Below are 27,306 nucleotides of genomic sequence, written 5' to 3' on the forward strand. Positions count from 1 at the left end.
GCCATATAGTTCGTGTTTCAGTGTTCGGGGAAAGGTAAGGGGATATGTTTACATCAGTTATTTTAGAAAACTAAACCACTAGAGCAGTAGCTTATGTTTGTATGCACGTTATGACTGCTTGGTTGCAAAATTTTACCGGGTAAAACTGTCGATTTTACGATTTTATGGTTTCGGTAAAAACTGGGATTTTGGCATATGAACTCCAAATTTCTCAAAACTCCTTTATTTGCATCAAACTTAAAGTAGGAGATGCTTGAAATCCTTGTTTGTAGTCTGTTGACCTTATAGGTCATGCTCAGTTTTGATAATGACAAATACCTGTTGTATTTTATGGGTGCTTGAGGTTATGTGCAGGTATTCTAATTGGCAAAATCATAATGATAGCACAAAGAGGAATTGAAGCTGAAAACCCAATATATGTTGTATTTTATTTTATTATTATTTAAAGGGTCTGTAATAATAAATAGGGCTTGGCTTGTAATAATCACACGCTTCACCTACATGATTTGATAAGTAGCTCAAACTAAAGAGGACCTAAAAATGACCCTAGGACACTCACACATGCACTTATATGAATGGTCATTTGAATAGGGTGGTTGCTTACTTAAAAAGGATCGAAATGCTCTAAATAGGTACATTTAGTCGACCGTACTTGTTAGTACAATTCCTCCCGATCGATCAAACAAGGACTGAGTCAACTAATTGACCACAGCCCGATCGACCAAACTTATCCAGTTCTTTATACCCGGTCAACCGAACTCCCTAAGAGTCAACATAATTGACCTTCTGGTCGACCGTGCCAAAATTGCATGACAACTACTTGGTCGATCAAGTTCCCACATGTGAAATTCAACGGTCTGGTCGACCGAACTTGTTTGTTCATTTGATTCCCAGTCTACTGAACCGCACCAAAAAGAGGAAAATTGCCCTAAACCTCCAAGTCCAGTCGACCAAAATTGTAGTTCAAATTGTTCTCGGTCAATCGAACTTCAAGCAACTCGGTCAACCGAACTTGCCTTGGTCTACCGGAGCTCTCGGGTTGCCCCATTATTTTACCACGGTTAATATTTTTTTAACGAGGTTAATTTAATTAAATAATATAAAAGCATTTATAATAATTTCATATGAGTCCTTAACGGCCATAATCAGGAGGAACTCTATATATATACCTTCTTTTGGAATGATTAGTAACAAGATTAGAAAACTTGATTAATGAATTTTCTCTCAACTCCAAAATTTATATTACTCACTTCTAAGCTTCCTACACTCATTCTTACCTTGTCATATTGCCAAAAATCCTTTGTAAGTTTGATTTCAGTGTTGATTGTTCCATAAGGTTAGCTCTCTCAAGATTGTGTTTGTTTGAAATTGTTTTATTTGAGAGCAAAACATTAAGTGTTCTTAGGGGACTTTATTAATAAGTCTTTCCTAAGAAGACTTCATTTGAACTTCTGAGTATTACACAACCATTGCAATATCTTAAGAAGTTCGTATTTGATTTTGATTGCAAAAATCTTTTCAAATCATTTTTAAATATCTAGTGTGTTTCATCTTGAGAAATATTTGAAGAGATATTTGTTTATGTGGTGAAAATCTTTGTTGCAATGTTCATTAAGTAATATCATTTGTTGAACACAAAGATTAAATCTTTTTTGCAAACCAAATCTATTTATTACTTGAGCTTTATACATTGAGAAAATCCACTGGTTGAGATATATGAAGTTTGATTGATATCTTTGTTTGAGCATTTAGATTGAATATATATTTTGTGATACAAAGGTCATATTGTTTGCACTCTCACGCGTTGATTACATTGATCATATAACTATTTGAGAGTAGACATCTAAGACCACATTGAGCTTACTTCATTATATCATTTAGGGGTGTATGTGATTGCTTAGATTGGGTACACATCTGCTTTACATGAAAGCATAATCACTATACCAATTTCGTTGTTGTGAAATTACTGAGTGTTTCCAAGCATGGCCTGAGGGGGCGGTAATCTAACATGGTAAGGATTGGCTGTAAAGGTTGAGGTAAGCCCTGTGCCAATTAACATGGTTTGTTTAGGAGCCGCTCCACCCGTTTAAGTGAGCAATTATAGTGGTAATCCTTGTGCTTGTTAGCCAAGGTAAGGACGTAGGCAATTTTCCGAACCTCGATAACATTTATGCGTATCACTTTCCTTTACTACTTTCTGGTGCATGCGTAGTTAATTAAAATTGCTTTATTTAATTTCTTATATATATATTAAATTGATTTACTTTATTTGCCCTAGATTGACCATAGGGTTGTGAATATACTGCTGTTAGGATACTCACCTAGGGCATAAATTTTAGAAATACCAATTCACCCCCCCCTCTTTTTGGGATCACGGTAAAGCTAACATAGTCCAAATGATATGTTTAAACTATATACTATGTATAATATGTTTTTACCCAAATGAGTGTGGCATATGATATGAAATGGGATATACTAAACAGATAAATATGTATATGGAATATAAGAACCGTAGTACTAAATTGTTATCAGAAAATGCTGAAAAACAGGCGTTGGTTAGATACCGAGCTCTATATGTGAAAAGGGTTAAACCGAGAGTGTGTATGCTGATTTATACCACAGTATGAATGAATGAATTTGTGAAAATACTAGATCTGCACAAATGATTTATGAATTGGAAACGTGTTGATATGTTTTGTTGTAAATTGTATATATGATATTGGGACCGCAGCTTTTTACCAAGGGAAGCCTTAAAAAGCATAAAGCGCGGTACCGTTGCTATATTTAGGTACAGTGCAACCACACACATGTGTTTTCAATGTGGGTATCGAGATAGTCGACTGGCATGCAGGGCCAGTGGTGAATTAATGAACTGGGTGGAGGAGGATTAGTCGGACTATAATATGTATAATGCCTGACAATGCCTGCACAAGGCAGGGCTCGATCAGTGCTTTATCTTCGCACAACCCTTGCCATGGGGTAATTACTGGCCTATTGATGAGAGTTTCTAAGCTGGACAGTGTTCTAAATATGCATATACATGATTTAAAAACTAAAATGGGAAAAGGCACAGGTTTGAATACTGGGCGGAGGGATTGTACAGTGTATGGGCCTATACCCTACCCTAACCTCGGGAACTCTCACTTGTTATGATGCTAAACTATCTATTGCAGGAAGTATATTTATATATATCTCCTATATTACAGGGTTGAGAATGCTTTAAGTATGTAATTGCGTTCTACTGGTTTAAACACATGTTGTCACACATTGATGTAATATCTTCCACCTTACTGACAAGTGTCTTACCCCAACATACAACCTTTGTTTCAGGCTCTGCAGGACGTCAGTCTTAGTTGCTAAAGGGACTTGGAGCGTAGTATTGTGTATAGTTTACGTAAGTGTTTTGTATATGTAATATACTTAATTCAGAATGTCTTTTTGGGGATTGTAAGAACAGATTATGTTCTAAGTACGTATGAATGTATGTAAGGATACAATTAGAACTCTGGTATGTCTATTAGATTCCATATGAATGTTTATATTTTCCACTGTGCATGAGAATACAGATCAATATGAAACACTCGTATGTCCCTTTTAGGGCAGGTTGTATATGTATGTTTTTCAAAGACAGGTGTGTTATACAGGTGTAGTAGCACTTAGGGACCGTATAAGGGGCTGAGGCGTTACATCAAATATCATTGAGTACAGAAAAAAATTAAAAAATAAAAATTTACTTTGTTATTAATTACTACATGGCAATGAAAATTTTATTCTCAAAATAAAATGAGATGAGGGATTGGATTATATGGTTCGTGTAGTATTTGAGCATTTTTGTGAGGGCATTGTAATATATATATATATATATATATATATATATATATATATATGCATTATATGTAACTAATTTAAAATAATTATAATTTTCTTAGTATTCTATTTTTAGATTATCACTCATTATAGAAAATCATTATTTGAAAGCTATTATTTTAAAGATAAAATTTTTAATTGGCTTCTCAAACTAAGATGTTCATATGTAAATGTGTTTTGAAACAGTTATAGTGTTATTCGATAAACTGCTACATTTTAAAGGAAATTTATTGTGAGTTAACTCATGAAGAGAGCATATTGAACATGACTTCGTGGATTTTATTTTTGACATTTCAAGTGGAAGAAAAAAAAAATGGAAATGAAGTGTTATTACTTTTCCCTTCAATTATTTTGTTGAAAAACAATAAAGAAGAAGATAGACAGAAAACTAATGATGGTTCAATTTTATGCATACAAATTATTTTCATCCATTCATTTTTTTTAATATATTTTACCAAGATGATTTAGAAAACAAAAGAAAAGAAAGTTTTATTTTCTTCTATTTATCATCATATATATGTACCAAACAAGGAAGATGACTTTTGGCTTTTATCATTTAGTTGTATTATGTACTTTTTCATTTTTTGTTCTATAAATTTTTCAATATAATGTTATGATTAATGTAGTTTCGGTGATGATAAAAAAACTAAAAGAGATAATTTTTTGAGTTATGATTTAGAATTTAACATTTATATAACATGTTATGTCAATGTTGGGACCAATTACAATAGTCTAGGACCATACATTAGTACCCGCCATAAGATATATACGTATAGCTTGTGTTGATTCAAATGATGCAAACACGACGTGTGGAATATTGAATATAGTTGAATATGTATCATTGCATTCATTTGTCTCACTTAATCGATAATAATAAAATATCTAATATTTCTAAAACATAAAAAAGAAAATAATTATATGTGATGATCATTAGATGAGTAGTTTTATTGATTTTTTTTTTTTTTGTATGGAGATACCATTCAATTTACAGTAAGTCTTTTAGATTTTTTTTTTTTTACTTTAATGACATTCTGTTAATGTTATTGTTATTATTATTATTATTATTATTATTATTATTATTATTATGTACATATATCGCTGGCCTCTGTATTTTTCATATGTTTTAAGGAACTTACCTTCTTCACAAAAATAGAAAAAATAAAAAGCTGCAGTACTTGTCGCAGAGGGTGCAGCACAAGGGCAAACTGATGCACAGTAGCGAATACTTACCCCGTAAATAATGCCATGTGACACTTAGGGGAAGCCTCCACGTTGGTTCGAAAATCCCAGTCTCCTTTAATAAATTTAAAGCAGTAAAATGTTCCCACCGCAATAATTTCCAGGGACCCTCTCCAACCCTTCGGTTTCAGACCAACTTTTCTATCGAATTTAAAGTGATGACAACAGGACTCGCTCCGTCCATGGAAAAAATCAACCGTATAAATATCACTGCCTTGCAGAGCTAGTCTCACTTTGCACTACAGCTAAGTAGCTTGAGAGACAAGAGAGAAAGAGAGAGATTGAGTAGGATGGTGAGAACTCCTAGCTATGACAAAAATGGAAGGAAAAAAGGTGCATGGAGTCCGGAAGAAGATGAGAAGCTGAAAGCTTATATTCAGAGATATGGCCACTGGAACTGGCGTGAACTTCCTAGGTTTGCAGGCACGTTTACATATATATAAGAACCATTTTCTCTTCTTCTTCTTCTTCTAATCCTTTATTCTTCAAAAGCTTGCCCAGATCCGAGTGAAATTGCATGCGTACACCCATCAATGTGTCCTGAATGATAGATTTGCTTTGAGCATCCTTTGATTCGCTTCACTTATCGCTGATTTTCTGCATCATCTTCATCAGCAGCAGCAGCGCTTGACATTAAACTGCAATTTTCTATTTTTACCAGCAGAAGGAACTAATGATGTCTATAAATTTGTTATTCCACTACGTGGAGAACACACTTCACCTCCACTACGTGAAAGAACACACTTCACCGAATCGCCATCGCCATCTTCTTCTTTAATATACAATCACAATCTTCATCACAAAACTGAACTGGAAGTGACTTGAGTGTTCCATACATATGGATCCGATTCTAGGGTCTTCTGTTCGATTTCTAGTTCTCACTTCACAATTTCTCTCCTCATAATCACTTAATCCTGTGGCTACACGACAGACGGCATATGTTTCTGCAGGAAGATTTTATGTGTTCAATGTTATAAAAGTGACCTTTTGTGAGTGTCAGTCTTAGACATTGGCCAGTAAGGACAATTGGGCACTACCTTCATTGAAATGTGCCATATTATATATATTGTTTAGCGCTGCTGTCCTCTAATTCTTAGCTGTGAGCCCATAATGCTCAGTAGAAGCTGAACATGGCCTGGGGAGCATTTTAATCCATGGAAGACCATGCAAGCCACCATTTGTGTGTCATTCTACTAGACTGAAGAACATACAGGTTGACATATCATTCAGAGGGTGGGATTCGCAATTGCAACTCTAGCCCTACGGGATGCTGCGTTTTCTAAAGTTCCGCATGCATAATTTTATACATCCTGGAAGCATACGTATTTGGATTTTGATGCTGTTTTAGCTTTGTAAGAAATGGAAGGGACATTCAGTAAAATATGGGTGTGAAATATGTTCATCTGTCTTCCTTGTGAACTAACTAGTACTCGCAATGGATTCTAATAAATTTGGTTTTTGTTCTACAGGTCTACAAAGATGTGGAAAGAGCTGCAGGCTGCGATGGATGAATTATTTGCGCCCTGATGTGAAACATGGAAACTATAGCGAAGAAGAAGAGGATATCATCATTGAACTGCATGAAAAGCTTGGGAACAAGTATGTAACTATTAATTTTCAACTTTTATTTAATTTCTCCATTGGTTTGGGAACAATACACATACAATTATTATATTGCTAAAACTTACTCGTAGCTTATGCTAAAATAAAACTAAAAATCCACCATTGATGAGTAACGTAAAGGCATCCATTAAACCTCAAATGCCTTTAAAATGTTTGTGTGAGCGTTTGTTTGCAGTGATTAAAATATAGATAGAATGCAAATTCTAAGGTTGTATTTGGGTACATGCATTTCAATGTTGGCTTCGGAATTATGTAAATTTGGATGAAAGTTAATTTAGTTTTATATTAAGTTTTGTCTAAATTCACATACAATCAATGCAAGGTTTGAATTCCAAACTCCCAAACGCCACATAAAGAAATTTATTGACAACCATACATGCTTGCTTTGTAAATTAACGATTTATATCCATTAACTAAATACCACTAGAATTATTCTAGCTACATGATATAATACCAACAAGTTATATTAATTAATACACTTATTTGGAGTTTGAAATGTATGGTGTTTCCTTGATTCTTACAGATGGTCGATAATTGCATCCAAATTACCAGGAAGAACAGATAATGAAATAAAAAATCATTGGCACAGCCACTTAAAGAAACGTGTGAAAAGAAAGTCGAGAACTTCAGAAGTGAAAGAGGAATCCACTAGTGCTTCCCAATGCAAAACCAAGCAGAAGACTATGCTAGAACCAGATTATGTTTATGAAGATGCTCCATCACTTGAACTTTCTATAGGAAGCTCCCAATTATCATTGGAAATACCATATTCATCCCTTGAATTCTCCTCAGTCTATGATTCTAGAGTTGGAACAAGCATACCTTCAACTGTAGATAGTAGTGCTCCATCTTCAGAAATGCTTATAGTGACCGGTGGAGATTTTTGGACGGAACCATTTGTAGAAGACATATCAGATAAGAACAATGATTTTCTATCACCTTTGGCTGAGAGTGGATTAACACCTCTATATGCTTTTCCTTGCGATGATTTTGTAGACTTGTTCAACTTCAACCAGTGGATGCAAGAGCTACCAAAATGCTAACTAGAAGGTCTAATAGTGTACTAGATATATATGTTCTAATTAGCTAGTGTTTAATTATGTTCATATATTTAAACACATACCATATCGATCGAGGAATGAAGTGCAACTGCAATGAATAATGATGCTATTCATTTATACTTCATATTTTGCATTGATAACATGCATCTACTTTCAAAGTTAACATTCTCTCTTTTGCAGATCATCATAATTGCAAGAACTTCATAATGAATTCCATACAAAAATAATTATTAATAAGAATATCCAATCAACCCATAGATATATAAACAAAAAATTAAACAAGGTTAAATGATGTGTACCTTGAACCATTGAATCCATGCAAGCAATTCTTGTTGTGAGTTGTGACTTGAGACTATGTGGACACAAAGAGCACACTACCCTCTTCTCTTTTCCTGAGTTGTGACTTAATGAGAAATTATAATAGCACTAGGGTAAAGGTTATAACCTATTCTTGTATTTATGTAGAGTTTCAAGTAAAACCCTACCCAACAGGGGTTGTCTACTCACAAAGCCTACACTAATATAATCTCATTAGTGCATAAAGGTCTAATGTATGATTACCACTTACCATCATGAACTTCTATTTAAATGCTTTGAAAAGCTAGCAGAAAAGAAAAGAAAAAAAAAAAAAAGCTATGAAAGGTCTAACATTCAATTTAAATAGGGTTTTAAAAAATTTTATTTTTCTCCCAATTGGAGCGCATATAAGATTTTAACAAAATTTGTTTCTCAAGAATATATTAGACAATCTATGGCCAAAACCATGAATATTGAACATGAGTAAGCACCATTTAATCACAGTAAGTACTAATTGAAATAATATAATGCACATTACAACGGCTCAATGAAGGTTTCAAATTCGTCACTAAAATGGCGATGACAACTAATTATTAGTGACGGTTTTGAAAATTGTCATAAATAATAGAGTATTAGTAATGATTTTATTCCATCACTAAAAACCTAAGGTCATCACTATTAATTGCACATTTTCTCAGTTGAAAATTGTCGCTAAAAGTCGTACTATCAATGACAGTTTGAAAACCATCACTAATAGTCTAACTTTTAGTGACAATTTAAAAATCGTCACTAATACTGCTATTTTTAATGATGGTTTGAAGACTGTCACTAATACTCACTAGTGGTACTATTAGAGACGATTGTAAAACCATCACTAAAAGTATAAAATAATTTTATTTTTTTTTTGAAATCATCCATGAATTCTTGTAAAAACTTGTAATTACATTTCAATACACATAATTTTGAACTAGAAACACTGAAAAATTCATAAATTGTTCAAAATTCATATACAAATTTTTCGAAAACATCATATACATGATATGTTCAAATAAAAAAAAAAAGTACAGAAAAGGAAAGTTACATCCAACTGTAGTGCTTGGTATCGTCCTCATCTTCTTGTGACAGCCCGCAAACCTTATAAAGTAATAATTATACAAAAAATTAGTATACAATTTTTTAATATATATGTACAAACTAGAAGTAAAAGGGGTTTGATAGCAGAATGAACGGACATAGTTAAAAAAAAATGATATAATTTTAAATAGCTAAGTTGGATCAGTCGAAATTGACCCCACTCAGTGGCTACCTTGTATGTCCGACTTGGACACCTAAGTGCTAAAATCTGCTAAGTTTACTAAATTTGTTTGTATTATAACTTTACTTCTAAGTGCGCAAATAGCTCCCAATGAGGAGTTTTTGGGCACTGTCAGCTTCGACACATCTAGCTCAAGGACTGACTCCACTCCATTTGGACCTCGTATGCTTGAATTGAATATCTGAGTGCTTAAAACCAACTTAGCTTACTAAGTTAGCTTCTAAGCGCATAATTTTCAATCGGGGAGGAGTTTTTAGGTTTCATCAGTTTTAGCACATTGACCTTAATGTCACGGACATGTCGATACTGACCCTACTCGGTTTAGACTTCGTATTTCCGACTTGGATACCTGAGTGTTAAAATCCATTAAGTTTGTTAAGTTTGTTTATATTCTAACTTTGTTTCAAAGTATGCAAAAAGCTGTCGGGGAGGAGTTTTTGGGCACCGTCAGCTCCGACACGTCTAGCTCAATGCGACGGACATGTTGGGACTGACCCCACTCAGTTTGAACCTCGTATGCCCAAATTGTATAACTGAGTGCTTAAAAATCAACAAAATTTACCAAGTTAACTTCTAGCACATAATTTTCAGTTAAGAAGGAGTTTTTAGGCACCGTTAGCTCCGACACATCGGGCTAAATGTCATGGACGTGTCAGAACTGAACTTGTGATTTTTGGTGTAATCCTAAGAGGGGCTGAATTTGAGATTTTAAAATTCATAAGTCAAATTAAAATCGCAACCAGTATTACACAACCTAGTGTCTATCTAATCAGACACAGATCAAGCAGATATATGAACTTTCAAATAATTTAAACGAGCATGACAATTCTAGTATTTCTCAAACAATGACAAATAAGTATTTAAATGAAAATGCAGTAATCTCAACAAATAAAGATAAACAAGAAAATATAAAAATGTAAAAAGAGTGTAAGGAAAGAGTGACACTCAATTTTTATGAGATTCAGCAAACCGTGTCTACGTTCTCACCTCGAGCCAACCCACTTGAGGATTCACTATATGCTCACTTAACCAGGTGGAGCAACGTCATTTACAAACTCTCCTTACAGGGCAGAGTCTCCTTAACTCACTTACCGGGTGGAGCCAAACCATTGCACCTTATAGAATGGTGCCTTCCTAGCCCACTTAACCGAGTGGTGCCAAATCGATACACCTTATAGAATAGTGCTTTCCTCCTCAGGCCACGCCTGGAATATAATGATATGAAAATCTACAATAACCAAATGTGTACAATATTAAACTAAATGCACTCTTATATGATGGGAGTTTATGCTCAATAGAGTATTTGAAGTTTATCTTTCAAAAACATATTCATGAAATAATGTCAGAGATGATTATGAAAATGATCTTTGAATCAAATATGAAATATTCACTAAGTGTATTTCAAAGATCTTAAAGACCCAACTAATATCTCCAAATATGTTTTTCAAAGATGAAGTATAAGAGATGTTTGGAGATTAGCTCACAAATATTATTTGCAATAAACACAAAATGAGCTTTTGAACCTTACGGTGAAAATGCACAATGGTTCACTAGCTAAAAGGAGTTTTCCAAAAAGTATTTATCAACAAAAATAATATGGGAAGAACTCAAAGCTTACTCTCAAGAATGATATCAAAGGCTAATGAATGAGTGAGAGTAAAAGATTTTAAATGAAATGTAAAATGCCCACAAGAATAAGTACTCAAACAATCTTCAAGTTGTAATAAATTTGCAAATTAAGAAGATGAATTAATGCACTCTTTCTAAGATGATTTTGCAAAGGAATATGAGAAAGAGATTGAAATAAGCTTGTATAAATGAGAGTATGAAAAAATAATTGCACAAAATATTTTGAGAGGATTACAAGCTAATCAAGTTGCTAATTAAGCTTATAAGTGGACTATATATAGAATTCCTAAAAAATTTGACCGTTAGGGACACGCTGGGTATTTCAGAAATTATTTAATTAAAAATTAATGATTTTTAGTGCTAAACATATTGTCCAACCCGATAGGTTCAATCGACTGGGGAAGCAACCGGTCGATTGGCCTCAATGCCTTCTTCAAAAAGTAACAAAGGATTCGATCTACTGGGGACATCATTGGTAGGCTAGACCAAGGCGATTTTCCAATCTCCGAGAATCGGTCTACTAGCTTGATGATTCGGTCAGCCAGGCTTTGAAGGCCGGTCGACTCAGCAAGTTAATTATAAGATGGCCCGTTCAACTAGGGCTTTTGAAAAAATGTTAAATTGATAGGCCGGTCGATTGGGGCACATAAAATAGTAAGGGGCCGGTTGACTGGGGTCTATGAAAAAATAGTGTTTTTGGCCAAGTGTTGGTCGACTGGGCGTATATAAGGTTTTAAGGGCCAATCGACTGGGCTTAATGAAGACTTAATTTTTACCCCTCTTTTTGTCATTAAAAACATTTTAAAACCCTTGTATGATTTTAGCGTTTTAGAAAAAGATTTTTTACTAAGGTGTTGGTCTCCTAAGGTTAGTCTATATTCATGTTTGAGCATTTAACAACATCATGCATGATATGCATTATTACAAACCGAAACTTTAATGCATTTACAGTTCAAATTAAGATGTATTCAACTCTTGCTCTTCACATTGTCATGTCATACGCTAGGTGAAGTAATCTTTCAGTTCCTTATGGCTTCCATTATACCTTGACTTTTCGTGCCTTCTAAGAGAATTATGTGTTCAAACACTAGATGCACAAGTGAGATACTTTGGATTTGTCATAATCAAAATGGGATAGAACTCATAAAGTCAACAATCTCCCCCATTTTTTATGATGACAAATACAAGAGCAAAAATGGGTACAGCCTGAAAAGACTCCCCTTAAGAATATGCATAATTTAAAATTTTTAATATTGTTCAAGCATATTTGAGAAAGAAGACATTACAAAAATATATGCATTTAAGTTTGATTTTTGAAACTCAAATACCAAGTGTGGATTGATAGTTAAGCTCGAATACTAAGTATGGATCCCCCAATTTTTCTTACTTCAAGTTGCACTTATACACCCAATTTTGCAAGAATATTTCTCCCCTTTTTGACATAAGCAAAAATGGGCTAAGGTAAAAAATATAAATATAAGCATTGAAGTGAATTCTTAGCTTAGAGAAACTCCCCAATTCAAACAACTAGATAGCATGTATTTCTGAATATGATCATTCAATTCAGACATGTAATAACCTAGTCTATTATCAGCATGCATACACAAGTTCTACAACAGTCTTACAGATGGTGGTCTATACAAATATGCAATCCAGTATTCTCAATCAATAAAGTCAATAATAGTTCAAAATACCAGATAATAAACATCCATTAAATGAAATCAAGAAATCAATACATAATGGATAGCAATTGCATTTCTCACAAGGCATAAAGTATATAAGTGTAAGACAAGATAAGTTTGTGAGAAAGCTTAATTTTTCAGAGTCGTAGTGATTCTAAGGTAAGTTGCTCCCACTCAGTTATGCACTTCATTATATCTTTAGGAAACTTCGTAAGTGTGTAGCAAGCCTAATTCACGTCGAAACTGTATAAATCTATCCTCTTGAAGAGGTTTTGTGAATATATCAGTCCATTGTTCATTAGTGCACACAAACTCAAGTGTCACGTCCTCCTTTTGCACATGGTCACAAATAAAATGATGTCTAATTTCTATGTGCTTAGTTCGTGAGTGTTATATAGCTAAGGTTCTTTGAGATATTTATTGCACTAGTATTATCGCATTTTATAGGAACTGTGTCATAATGGAATCCATAGTCCATGAGTTGTTGCTTCATATAAAGTCTTCGAGCACAAAACCTTCCAGCCTCTATGTATTCAACTTGGTTGTCTATAGTGCAACTGAGTTTTGTTTCTTGAAAAACCAAAAAACGAGAGATTGTCCTATATAATGATAAGTGTCGCTCGTGCTTTTTTGATTTACTTTTCTATCGGCAGAGTCTGCATTAGAATAGATGAGAATTTCAAAAGAAGTGTACTTAGGATACAACAATCCTAACTCAATAGTCCCAATAAGGTACTAAGTATCCTTTTGACTGCTAATAGATGTGACTCTTTAGGTGTAGCCTGAAATCTTGCACACATCATACGTTAAACATAATATCAGGTCTGCTCGCAGTCAGTTACAAGAGGCTACCAATCATGCCACGGTAAAGCTTAACAACTTCTGGTATACCTTACTCATCTATATCTAGCATAATGGAAGAACTCATGGGTGTTTCTAAAATTTTGTCATCTTCCATATTAAATTTCTTGAGCAAGTCTCTAATATATTTTGATTGGCATAAAAATGTTCCATGTTTAGGATATTTTATCTGAAGTCCTATGAAGAAATTAAGTTCGCCCATCATGCTCATTTCAAATTCATTTTACATGCATTTGGCAAACTCATTACACAACTCATCATTTGTAGTTTCGAATATGATGTCATCTACATATATTTGTACTAAGAGCATATGATCATTTTTAACCTTTATAAAGAGCGTTGTGTCTATCTTCCCTCTAGTAAACCTATTATCAAATATAAAACCACTAAACCTCTCATATCAAGCTCTAAGAGCTTGTTTCAATCCATACAAGACTTTAGTCAATCGATAAACATGATTAGGAAATTTGTGGTTTTCGAATCATGGAAGTTGTTCTATATATACCTCTTTATTGATTTAGCCATTTCGAAATGCACTTTTAACATCCATTTGATATAATTTGAAGTTCTTAAAAGCAGTATATGCTAGTAACATACGAATGGCTTCCATCCTAGCCACAAGAGCATATGTTTCCTCAAAATCTATACATTCCTCCTGGTTATGCCCTTGGGCTGCTACTATGGCTTTGTTTCTAATAACTATGCCATTTTCATCCTTCTTGTTCCTATAGACCCATTTAGTTCCAATAATAGTATCATCATCGGGTCTAGGAACCAAGGTCCAAACTTTGTTCCTCTCAAATTGGTTAAGCTCTTCCTGCATGGACATTACCCATGATTCATCCTCAATTGCCTCATTCACATTCTTAGGCTCCTCCCAAGACAGTAATGCAAAGTGGCTACACAAGTTTCTAAGGGATGATCGGGTAGCTACACCTCGTGATGGTTCACCTATGATTTGATATTTGGGGTGACTTTTCACAAATTTCCACTCTCTAGATAGTTCATGTACCTCACTTTCTACCTGATTATCCTCAGCAGATGATTATTTAATTTTTAAGCTCTTTTCAGCATTATTTTCAATGGATAATTTTTCTAATCCCTTTCTTATTTCAATATCATCCTCATCAGTCCTTTTAGAGAAGGGATTGGACTCATCAAAGATTACATGGATGGACTCTATAACAGTCAATGTTTTTTTATTAAACACGATGCAGGCTTTATACTATCTAATGAATAACCTAGAAAGGTTCCCTCATTAGATTTTGCATCAAACTTTCCTAGGTGATCTTTATCTCTAAGAACATAACATATACACCCAAAAACGTGGAAGTAGGAAATATTATGTCTATGACCATTCCACAATTCATAAGGGGTTTTGTTATGAGTGGGCCTAATCAAAACTCTGTTCATTACATAGCAGGCAGTGCTCACTGCTTTAGCCCAAAAATATTTGTGTAATTTATATTAATTAAGCATCGTTCTAACCATTTCCTATAAAGACCTATTATTTCTCTCAACTACACTATCCTGTTGCAGAGTCCTAGGTGTAGAGAATTATGAGATATACCATGTGAATCACATAAGTCTTCGATATCCTTGTTTTTAAATTCTCTACCCCTATCATTGCGGATATGTGTTATTTTACCCTTTTTCATTCTGAATTTTTGTACATAGTCTGGTAAATTGTTTACATGCTTCATCTTTATATGTAAGAAATAGTACCCATGTGAATCTAGAATAATCATCAACTATAACAAAGGCATACGACATACCTCCTAGACTCTAAACTTGAGTTGGACCAAAAAAATCTAAGTGAAGCATCTTGAGTTGGACCAAAAATGCGCAAACATTTTCGTGTGATGGGAGATCAAGCAGAAACTCACCCATACGATAAGATATCTCAAAAGGATTGGGAAGTGGTGTGTCGCCATTTCTGCGAGCCACACTATCAGGTGATGTGTTTGTATTATAATAACTACTTTTTCACATTGATGTGGCTAATAAAAAGTCATTATATCTTTTTTGTAAGGTATATGTGAAAAAAATGCTGCGAACCGCAGCAAAATCCCTACGACACATTGCGGTGGGTCGAGGTTATTCGTAGATCATCGAAAGGGTAATTGCTATATATAAAACTATATGACCATGACCTGAATTAATATTAATGATGTTTTATATGATAATGTAGTGTGATCCCGAGACTGGCATAGAGGAGCCGATTCCGAATCTTTATCAGAGAACACACCAAAGGTGATCGGGGGAGTGGTGCGACGGTGCGCTGGGCGCAAACATGTAAGTTAAAGAAAATATTTAATTTATAATTTGATTCAAAACATCGAAGTTGCATTCTTATTTTTTCCTTTTTATCATTTTCATGACTAAAAATAGGCAAGGATGGTCCAGATGAGAGATGCATCTGTTGAAGAGGCGAGCTAGCAAATGACGAATTACCAGATAACTGCTCAGGTGCTTGGAGAACGAGCGGGGGGCTAGGTGAAAGGTCTTGGAAGTATTGGTTTGACTAAACAAATGCTAAGCTGTTGAAATGACTAAAAAACGTTCTCTTCTTCCTGTTTGTCAACTTTGCAATTTTTCTCAACAAAATAATGTTTGTTTGAGGGCTTTTTCCAGAGTTGTGGGCCTTTAATTCTGGGCGTCGAACTTTGGGCCTAACCTCAGTATTTGCAGAAAATATATATTGCTGGAATTCAAAGCCCATTTAAATAGTGGACCACCCATCATCTCTCTCCTCTCCCTCGTATTGGAGCAATTCTATTCAATTTTTTTTTTTTTTTTCAATTGAATAATCATTTGATTCCCTAATCCAAAGTCAGGATAATTATTTTATAAGAATTTTAACTTATAAGTATTTTATAAAAATTCATGATGTATGTTTATTCATAGCAATAGTTAAGTTATAACTAATTAGTTATACAAAAAATATTTTAAAATAATGAAACAAATAACAATATAAAATTTCCTCAGCCCATGACAAAAAATGGAAAATAAATACTTATTATAAAAATGTTTATTTCTTTCTTATTATATGTTGAGCAAAATAAAATAAAATAACTAGCACTTGTATTTTCAATACTTTCGTTATATTCAATTTTATCGTATTTCAACCATTAATAATTATTCCAAAAATCATACAAAGTTTATGTGAGATATTTTTACACAAAAGAAAAAAAAATACTAAGTGCGCAACTTATATTTTCATAATCGATAGTGATCATGAGGACATGTCATCTGCTACTGTGAGATGCAATGGATGATAATTTGAAAATTTAATGTACAATGATTTTTGAAAAAAAAAAAAAAACCTTTATTCATAGAATTATATATGAAATCATGATAATCAAAATTCATATACTTATTTAAAAATTAAAGTTTGGATTAACAAAAATTTACATATAAATCATTTATAAAAAGTAAAACAAATAAGTAATAGTAAATAAAATAAACCAACAGTTTAATATAATATAATTTTTTCTGTAAAATTTTGCATGTTTTAAGAGAAATTTATTTTATATATATCAAGTTGGAAAATGCTGGATGATCTCGGGCCGTGGCTCATAGCATTGCTCTGCCAGTAAGTAGGGTAGTAGGCTGTCATGCCGGAGCCCAACCCATACTGGATAGGGGAAAAGGTGATCCATAAAATATGTGGCTACGTGACACCAATCATCTTCCTTCAGAGAATAACCCAGCTGCCTTATCAACACACGCCGCGGCGCTTGCTGCTCGCCATATCAAAAGGACTGAGCTCCCCCATAACTATAATAGGCAAAATCTGAACTCAAATTTTGAGATCTCAAAAGAGAAGCTAGCTAGCCATGGCCTCCTCTACCCTATCCCCTGCAACCCCATCTCAGGTAAATCATCAGAACAATCCTTTTTGCAGAGTTTCTTTGCCACTGTGCTGCATCATCAAAGCAGCTCTGCCATTTTTAGTTCAATTTTGTTTGGGTTTGTTTTTCAGCTGTTCTCTAGCAGGAGTGGAATTTTCTCTCCTTCACAAGCTCTGGTAAAACCCGCGAGGACCCGTTTGGGTGGAAAGGAAAGGGGGATGGGAATCAAGTGCCAGGCCGCGGGTATTCCGGCGGACCGAGTTCCAGACATGGGTAAGAGGCAGCTCATGAATCTGCTTCTGCTGGGTTCCATTTCGCTTCCCACTGCATTCATGGTTGTTCCTTATGCGGCATTCTTTGTTCCGCCTGGGTAATGTGATTTGCTTCTCTCATGTTTCTCTTCTGTCTTGTTATTTACCTTAACATTGGTTAGTTTTTTTTTTGTTTTTTGTAATTATTTTTTGGTGTATATATGGTGTGTTTTCATGTTTAATTTAGCAATTTGTAAAGGCAAGTAGGTTGTTCAATAAACTGATGTTGCTTTAGGATAAACAGATTAATTTACATCCTTCAATTTTGAATTTGTATAAATTTAGACAAAACTCAGTGCAAGGCTGCAAGTTAGGAAAACATAGGCTAGATGATTGAAGTCAATCTTGCGTGAGCCATGAAACAACTTTTGGCATCTAACAAATCCCGTACGCGAAAAACATAGGCTAGATGATTGAAGTCATATGACTATGATTCCTAGTAACATATATGAAGATCCACACTACATTTTTTTTTTTTTTTATTCTCGTGCCACCCGCGAGCCCTTCGGACCCCCCTCCGGTGCAATTGAGTGTTTCCTCACTGAATTCAATCACAACCAGTGATTGAGTGAGTCCCCTTCACCCATCAGTGGTATCAAAGTACCAAGGTTTGGCGAAACTCACCAAATAGAGGCGAACAGAGAAGAATTCGATTTTTTCCCAGATTTGAAGTTGCTCGAAATCAATTTTTGAGCATACCAATGCGTAGATTGCGTTGAGACAAGTTCATAGGTGAAAATCGCGTCTCAAACGGAGTCCAGAGGCCTTCCCACACGCTCACACGCCCCACTAGCTGATACAGCGTCATTGACACGCGCTGCACGCACTAGCGAGAGTGTTAACCAGCAACGTCATGCACTGCAAGTGCCTACATGTGTCTTCTTCACCCAACTAATGAGATCTGACCCGAAAAACCGCAACCTGATTCGCAACCCGGCCTAGAAACTAGCAACCCAAACCCAGACCCGCAAGCACGACCCGACCCAACCCAGAAGACTGACTGGCGTCCAGATCCACGGATCATCACGACACATGGCTTGTCCAAAAGCCACCACGTGGCCTAACGACACTCATTGATGTCATTTATCTACCATTAAGTAAAATCGGCCCAATCAAACAAGTCTGGAACTTCTTTAGTCGGTTCAGTGTTATTTAGACCAGTTCTTTGCTTCCCAAAACCAGTTCCTAAAGGTTTTTAACCTTCTGAACACACTGGTGGCATCGAATTTTCCATAATCCATTCCCAGCATTCTATTTTGATATATATCAAACCCGATGGTGAACAGTACTACACAAGCGGTCATTCCAAAGCTGACAAAGGACAATTACGATAACTAGTGCATTCAAATGAGAGCCCTACTAGGTGCTTAGGATGTCACAGACAACGTTGAAGATGGGTACCAAGAAGTCCTGCCAAAAGAAGTCGAATCATTTATGTTTGATGTTCAACGAACGAGCATCCACGTTAATCAAAAAAAGGATTGCAAATCCAAGTCCATTATATACTAGGGCCTTGATGAGGCCACCTTCGAAATCATCGCTTCCACCAATACGTCTCAAGAAGTCTGAAATACTCTCCACCGGACATACAAATGAGCCAACAAAGTGAAGAGGATTCGCTTCCAAACTCTACGAGGTGAATTCGAACCCTTGCAAATGAAGTCATCTAAGTCCATTGTCGAGAACTATACTCGAATAATGGTTTTCTCAAACTAGTTTAAGAGAAATGGAGAGAATCTCATACACATGAGGATATATAAGAAAATTTTTCGATCTTTGAATCCAAAATTTGACTACATAGTCGTCACGCTAGAAGAAACGAAAAATCTGGAGACCATGTCTATAAAAAAGCTCGAAGGATCTTTGCAAGCTAACGAGTAGAAGGTGAACAAAAGAAGTCACGGTAAGTCACTACAACAAGTCCTACAGTCAAAACTATCTTTAATTGATGAGAGACACGAGCAAGGGGGGACATCGCATCGACAAATAAGTAATAATAAATAAAATAAACCAACAGTTTTTTTTTTTTGTAAAATTTTGCATGTTTTAAAAGAAATTTATTTTATATAGATCAAGTTTGAAAATGTTGGATGATCTCAATTCGTGGCATTGCTCTGCTAGTAAGTAGGGTAGGCTCTTTAGCATATAATAGGCTGCTATGCTGGAGGAAAGAGGCATAAGGGGAAAAAGTGATCCATAAAATATGTGGCTACATAGAATCACCCAACTGCCTTATCAACACATGCCCCTACGCTTGCTACTCACCATATCAAAAGGATTGAGCTCCCTATAACTGTAATAGGCAAAATCTGAACTCAAACTTTGAAATCTCAAAAGAGAAGCTAGCTAGCCATGGCATCCTTTACCCTATCCCCTACAACCCCATCTCAGGTAAATCATTAGAACAATCTTTTTTACAGAGTTTCTTTGCCACTATGCTGCATCATCAAAGCTGCTCTACCATTTTTAGTTCAATTTTGTTTGGGTTTGTTCTTTAGTTGTTCTCTAGCAGGAGTGGAATTTTCTCTCCTTCACAAGCTTTTGTCATACCACACTTTATGTGGTGGTAGAAAGCCACGGGGTGAGAGTGGACTCATGAACAAATTCTCTTTCAATAATTTCATATCCCCATGTCTATGAGATTCTCTCCATTTCTCCTCAATTGGTTTGAGACAACCATTACTCGAGAATAGTACTCAGCAATGGATTCAAACGACTTCATTTGCAAGGATTGGAATTCACCTTGTAAAGTTTGGAGGCGAATCCTCTTTCCTTTGTCGACTCCTTTGTATGTCCGGTGGAGAGTATTCCAGACTTCTTGGGACGTCTTGGCGGAAGTGATAATTTTGAAGGTGGGCTCATCAAGGCCCTAGTATATTTTGGACTTGGCTTTGCAATCCCTTTTCCGATTGGCACAAAAGGTTGTTCGTTGAGCATCAGTCTTAGATGTTTTAGCTTCTTTTGATGGGGCTTCTTCATACCCATTTTCAACGATGTTCATGATATCATGAGCACCTAGTAAGGCTCTCATTTGAATGCATCAGTTGTCGTAGTTGTCCTTTGTCAGCTTTAGAATGACAGCTTGTGCAGTACTGTTCTCCATCAAGTTTGATATATATCAAAATAGAGTGATGGGGATGGATTTTGGAAAATCTGATGTCACTAGTGTGTTCAGATGGTCAAAAAACTTTTGTAATCGATTTTGGGACACAGAACTGGTCTAAATAACATTGAACCGACTGAAAATGTTCTAAATCGATATGGTTGGCTGGTTTTTCTTAACGAAGATAAAAAGTTTCAGTTAACACCGTTAAGGCCACATGGTGACTTATGGGCAAGCTGCGTGTCATGATGACCCACATATCTAGACGCGGGCCAATCTTTCGGGTCGGGTCATGCTCGCGGGTCTAGGTTCAAGTTGTTGGTTTTTGGGTTGGGTCACGAATTTGTTACGAATCAATGGGCCAAGTCGAGTATGTTGAGCGAAGGAGTGTGCAAGCGCGTAAGGCATGTGACTTCATCAGTCAACACTCTTGTTGGCGAGTGCAACGTGTCTGGATGATGTTGTGTCAACTAGTGGCACATGTAAGTGTGTGGGAAGGCCTCCAGACTCTGTTTGAGACGTGATTTTCACCTATGGACTCGTCTTGATGTGTTATACGCAATGTTATGCTCAAAAATTGATTTCGAACAACTTTATATCTAGGGAAAAAATTGGATTCCACTCTGTTCGCCTCTGTTTCACGAATTTTGGCAAAATGTGATGCTCTAATACCGCTAATTGGTGGAGGGGACTCACTCAATCACTGGTTGTGATTGAACTCAGTGAGAAAAAACTCAATTGCACACAAACACTCAATTGATTTCAATGATAATTTGAAAAAAAAAAAAAATACAAAACATTCTCAAAATACAAATTACTTCTTCTCTCACTGCTTACTCTCCCTCTACTACACTACATAATTACACACACACACACACACACACCTTCATATATATAGTCATGGATGGGAGTGGTAGGTGGAGATTAATTTCAACAGAATTGGTTGAAATTGGTAGAGATGGCTGCCGACCAAGTTTAATATTCAATAGGTTGATGGAGGTGGCTAGCTTAATTTCAACCTAGGTGAGCTGGGGTTGATGGAGGCAAGTTTTATTTTCAACAAAATCCTATATGCAGAAAACATAGGCTAGATGATTGAAGTCATGTGACTATAATTCCTGCTAACATGCATGAAGAACACACTACATTGATATAACCTTTCATGGTCTGTTACATTGTGAAGAAAAACCCATCACTACAATTCCATTAGTTCCTCACATTTGCCATTATGCAGTTCGGCACATTTCAAGGTTTGCTTGATCCATGATAAATTTGCTTTGATCTTCACAGGTTGTCTATTCTTTGGACATAATTTAGTTATATTTCCAACTAACTATTAAAAAAAAAAGAGCAAAAAATTTCAACCAAACATATCAAATGTTGCTCCCAAAGAATTCCAACAAATTTCTATGTTTTCTTTCCACAATCCCATTTTGTTAAGGAGTTGCATTACAGCTCCTTTGATGAATGATACCCTTAGAAGCATAATAATTGGTCATATTGAACTCTAGATCATTATCACTTCTAATGGTTTTAACTTTAAGATTGAATTGTGTTTCAACAAGAGCAAAGAAAGAAAGTAACTTAGGTCGAGTTTTAGATTTATGTTTCAACATATAGACCCAAGTTGCCCGTGAAAAATCATCCACAATTGTAAGAAAGTTTTGAAAGCCTTCCTAAGTGGAAATAGAAAAAGGACCCCATATGTCAATATGAATGATTTCAAATGGTGTTGTAGTAATAGAAATACTTAGAGGAAAAGATAAACGAGCTTGTTTTGCATAATGGCATATATCACAAATATTTGCACAAGGTGAATTGATAACAGAATCTTGTTTATTCAACAAACAATGTCTAGCATGTGATGGATGACCTAGACGATAATGCCATATGTCTAAGGATTAAGGATTGGAAACAATTGTATCAGGAAAATTAGAAGCAGAAAATACACTTAAAACAGAAACAGTAGCTACAAAAAATGCTGATGGCTTAGATGGGAGTAAGTGAGTAAGTAATAAAGTCCATCTCATTGTTCACCCAAACCAATCATCCTCCATGCACACAAGTGTTGAATGAAGCATGATTTATTCAAGAAAACTACAGCATAGTTAGTACAATGAACAAGCTTACTAACTGATAAAAGATTGAATGAAAAATATGGAACACATAAAACATTAGTCAATGTTAAAGTATCACAAATTTTGACTATGCCTATGTGTGTGACACTAACTTTGTGACCATTTGGAAAGGTCACAAAAGTAGATTGAATAGGTGAACACGAATGTAAGAAATAAACATAGCTAACCATATGGTCAGTTGCACTAGTATCAATGATCCAAGGTGCATTAGAAGAGTTGTTTCAACCTTGTTGATGAATGAAGAAAAATGCTGAAAATTAATAGCAGTGAAGGTACTATGTCGAGGAGAAGGTAATATACCTAAATGTTTCAGAATTTTGTTGAGTACCTACTTGATAAACCATAGTAGGTTTAACTGAAGAATTATGTGAATCAAACATAGAGAGAAGCTGTTGACACTACTCTTGAGTAAAAGGTAATGAAGATCCTTTAGAAATTTGTGCTCCCTATGAAATGGTATAAAAAAAAATTACCATTGACCGAATTAATTGGAGACTTTGTAAACTTGTAACTAGGAGGGTATCCATGAAGTTTATAGCATTTCTCCTTGGTATGCCCCATCATGCCACAGTGGCTACACACTAGTTTAGGTTTTGAAGAGGCCTTATATCTTGAATTGTTTTTCTGAAAATTATGTTGTTGAGTAGTAGAAACCAGAGCAACAGAATGAAGATTGGCAAATTTTCTATTAGGATGAATACCACGTTGTCTTTCTTCTTGCAGGATCAAAGAAAATACTATGTTCATATCAGGAAGTGACTCTATGAGTAAAATCTAAGATTGAACACTTGCATAAGTGTCATTAAGTCCCATCATGAAATGCATCACATATTCTCGTTGCCGATATTCAAGAGCAGCCTTTAAGACTTCACAGTGACAATTTCTTGAACATCCAAAAGGAGGCAAGGGCATGTAATTCATTAATTTATCCCAAAGAGTCTCCAAACAAGTGAAGTATGCACTTGCAGAGAGAAAATCTTGCACCAGATTTCCAATTTCCTTTTGAATTTGAAAAATTCGTGGTGCATTAGTTTGCAGGTAACGTTGTTGCGAATCACACTAAAGTTCTCTTGCAGTATCAATTTAGATGCAACTTGCTACTATCTCTTTTGATACAAAATTGAGTAACCATGAGAAGACCATATCATTACACCGTAACGAAGCATTATATGTTGGGTCTGAAACATCATATGGCAAGGTAAGACTTCCATCGATGAAGCCAAGCTTATTCTCCGATCGTAGAGCAATTTGCATTGATCGACACCAAGCATGGTAATTTTCTCCAGTTAAAGGTTGTGCAACTAGTTGAATGTTAGGATTATCAGCATTATTGAGATGATAAGGACTTGATGAATCATATGCAAGATTGACAGAGGAGACAGAAGAAGATGACATCATTAATGATAATCAAGTTACCTTCCTTCTAGCTTCAAGAAACTCCTGGGACCTTCAAGTGTTGAGGCTGGCTTCAATCACTAGAATTCATTACTCCCTCTTGATTCACCAGCTCACGTAAAATGGATTGGAAGAGCTTATCTTAGAATTGCTCTGATACCATGTGGAAATTGTGAACTGAGATCAATTACGTAGAGGGAGAAGAGAGAAGATGGAGAGAAAGGAGAAAATTACTTTGCATTCCTGATAAAGATTCATTACAGTGCATACAACTGAATTCTAAGCTTTTATATACAAGGAGTAAAATAAAATAACTTCTTAACTAACATGCTAACTTCATAACTAACTAACTAACTAATCTTGGTAACTTCACATATCAACATGTTGCTCCCAAAGAATGATTTTGTAGAAGAGTTTATTATTATTTGACATCACGTTTAAGTTTTTGCGTTTTAAGAGGAAGACAAATGGGCTCTGATTTTTTCATTGAAAAGTAACATTTTTTCTTGAAAAGAGACTGCTTTGGGTAAAAGGGTAAAAAGAAAGTCATTGGAAGATATGACACCATTCTAGCAATATCAATCTTTCATATATGATCGTGTGCAGAGGGCTGCGTGGAGAGTGACTCTAGGGAAATTGCCTCATTCATCTTCATGCTGATCATTATAACGTTCATAGCCGATGAGCAGACGTCCACCCACCCTGGTTAATTTTAAAGTGAACTAAGAGTGCCTTTTAAATGTTGTTGATCTGTAGCATTAAGTGGCAGGTGCTTTCTAACATTCTGCATCTTGTAACTTTTGTCTCACTTGAACAGGTCAGGATCTGGTAGTGATGGCATTGTCGCAAAGGATGCCGTAGGAAATGATATCATCGCAGCGCAGTGGCTTAAAATCCACGGACCTGGGGACCGAACCCTCTCACAAGGATTGAGGGTATTAATGGCTTTCTTTCATTTCGTACCATTGAAGTTGCACACTGACTTAAAAGCATGACTTTACAGTCTGTTTATGCTAATTTTTTACTGATATTACATTGCTCTTAGATGAATTCCAGGTTTGATGTCAAATGGAACTATTAGGCTTCCTACTGCCCACTTATTTTCTAGAATTTGTATCCTAATGGAATGTTACTTATATTGAGACTAGACATAGTGGGATGCAAGACAAAACAAAACGGATCATACTGATCTGGAAAAGAAACAAATATTCTCCTTTATACAGTAGCGAAGGAACAATTTTCTTAAATATGATTGTTAAAAATGATTACTGGACGCTAAGTACAGCCAATTTTCCAATTATATGAGAAGGGATGATTTTCAGATCGCCATGCAAACAGTAAGGAGTATTTGCATGTCTATTTGATGTTTGACCATCCTTAAGAAAATAGAACGAGAGATCATGACGAATCATGTTACTATGGATTACTATGGATTATAATATGGATTTGTTAATTGAATTCTAGGGAGATCCCACCTATCTTGTTGTGGAGAATGACAGAACTCTTGCAACATATGGAATCAATGCTGTCTGCACACACCTTGGGTGTGTTGTGCCATGGAATACTGCTGAGAACAGGTTCATCTGCCCCTGCCATGGATCCCAGTACAACAACCAAGGAAGAGTTGTCCGAGGACCAGCCCCTCTGGTGAGTGAAACAGAACTGCTACTTAATTTATCCGGTCATTTTTTCTCTTATTCAAATTTACTGAGGCCGTGATTGAGAGCATAAGTTTTGAGCCCCTTCGATTTGAAATTGTGTGATTTTGGACAGAATTCGATACAATTTTACATTGAATTTTGTCCAACTCTGCACAAATCTGCATGTCAGACTCCCAAGAACAGGGTAGAGGTTCATTTGCAACTAATAACAGCAAAAAGGTAGTCCTAATGACTGACTGCACGATTTAACTATGCAGTTATGGTCAGTCTTGAAGTGACTTGTGCTATATACACTTGCTTTACTTTGGAAGACAACAGTGGCTAATTTTTGTGCGGTTGAGGAAATCATATGTTGGTTGCCCACGCACAATAATTTCACATTCACTTTCTTGTTCAGAAAGAAAGGACACTTTTTTGGAGACTTGAAAAGAAAAATGACTTCTCTTTTTGCGATTTCGAATATAAACCCTTCTAAATTTTTTGTTTCTCCTCAATAATGAACATTATTTTTGCTTGGCAAACAGTCATTGGCATTGGCACACTGTGATGTTGATGTCGACACAGGGAAGGTGGTGTTTGTCCCTTGGCTTGAGACAGATTTCAGAACTGGTGAAGCTCCATGGTGGGCTTAAAGCTCTCTACTCATCACAAAGTTTCTAGTTCAAGTACACTGCATGCATAACAAACCACCTTGTATCATAGACTTATCTTCGCTGAAATGAAAGCTTGTCAAGCAATTAAGGAACTGATATGAACTTGGCATTGATCGACTTTTTGTAATCATGCCATACAATCTATTTCAGTTTTTTCTTCTTTTTTTTTCGGAAAATAGTTTGGAAATCCTTTCCAAAACATTTGTGTGATAAATGAGCAATATCCCTTCAATAATGTCAAATTGTTAATCAAGTGATACGAAACTTGGGCCTTGAGCCCTAAGCCACCACCTCTGGTAAGGAAAGCTTATTAAACTACTTCTAAAAATATAAAGTCAAAAATATGGTAGTCCTCAAAGTGATAAAATTTGTAATGACAATTTTACCCTTCATGCAATTTATATAAAATAAAAATTCCAAACATGTCCCAAATTTCATATTCTAAGCCCTTTTCGATTTTATCGTCGACTATTGAACTCCTCCCTATTCAAATTTCACGTTCTCTTCTTCCAACCTTTCGTCTTCTTTAAGAAGTTACAAATTCCTTTAATTTAAAAAGGCATTTACATGTATCTACAATTTTAAGGATTGGCACCAAAACTTTCACTTCTTGCAAT

At 35.4% G+C, this 27,306-nt stretch overlaps 2 protein-coding genes across 3 annotated transcripts; both read left to right on the forward strand.

Moving 5' to 3' along the window:
- The first annotated feature begins 5,337 nt into the window (after nt 1-5,337).
- LOC131148717 (transcription factor MYB4-like) lies at nt 5,338-7,914 on the forward strand. 2 transcript variants are annotated; one of them, XM_058098607.1, is made up of 3 exons: nt 5,338-6,492; nt 6,576-6,705; nt 7,253-7,914. In XM_058098607.1, the coding sequence occupies exons 1-3, from the start codon at nt 6,489-6,491 to the stop codon at nt 7,770-7,772; spliced, it is 654 nt and encodes a 217-aa protein (XP_057954590.1). In that variant the 5' UTR covers nt 5,338-6,488; the 3' UTR covers nt 7,773-7,914. The 2 variants fall into 2 exon arrangements, with proteins under 2 accessions (XP_057954590.1, XP_057954589.1); XM_058098606.1 differs by having other exon boundaries at nt 5,344-5,529.
- Nucleotides 7,915-17,140: 9,226 nt separating this feature from the next.
- LOC131147682 (cytochrome b6-f complex iron-sulfur subunit, chloroplastic) lies at nt 17,141-26,924 on the forward strand. Its single transcript, XM_058097200.1, has 5 exons — nt 17,141-17,452; nt 17,560-17,798; nt 25,193-25,310; nt 25,840-26,022; nt 26,561-26,924. The coding sequence occupies exons 1-5, from the start codon at nt 17,414-17,416 to the stop codon at nt 26,666-26,668; spliced, it is 687 nt and encodes a 228-aa protein (XP_057953183.1). The 5' UTR covers nt 17,141-17,413; the 3' UTR covers nt 26,669-26,924.
- The last annotated feature ends 382 nt before the right edge of the window (nt 26,925-27,306 follow it).

Source organism: Malania oleifera, chromosome 2 (genome assembly GCF_029873635.1).
Source record: "Malania oleifera isolate guangnan ecotype guangnan chromosome 2, ASM2987363v1, whole genome shotgun sequence".
Classification (NCBI taxonomy): domain Eukaryota; kingdom Viridiplantae; phylum Streptophyta; class Magnoliopsida; order Santalales; family Ximeniaceae; genus Malania; species Malania oleifera.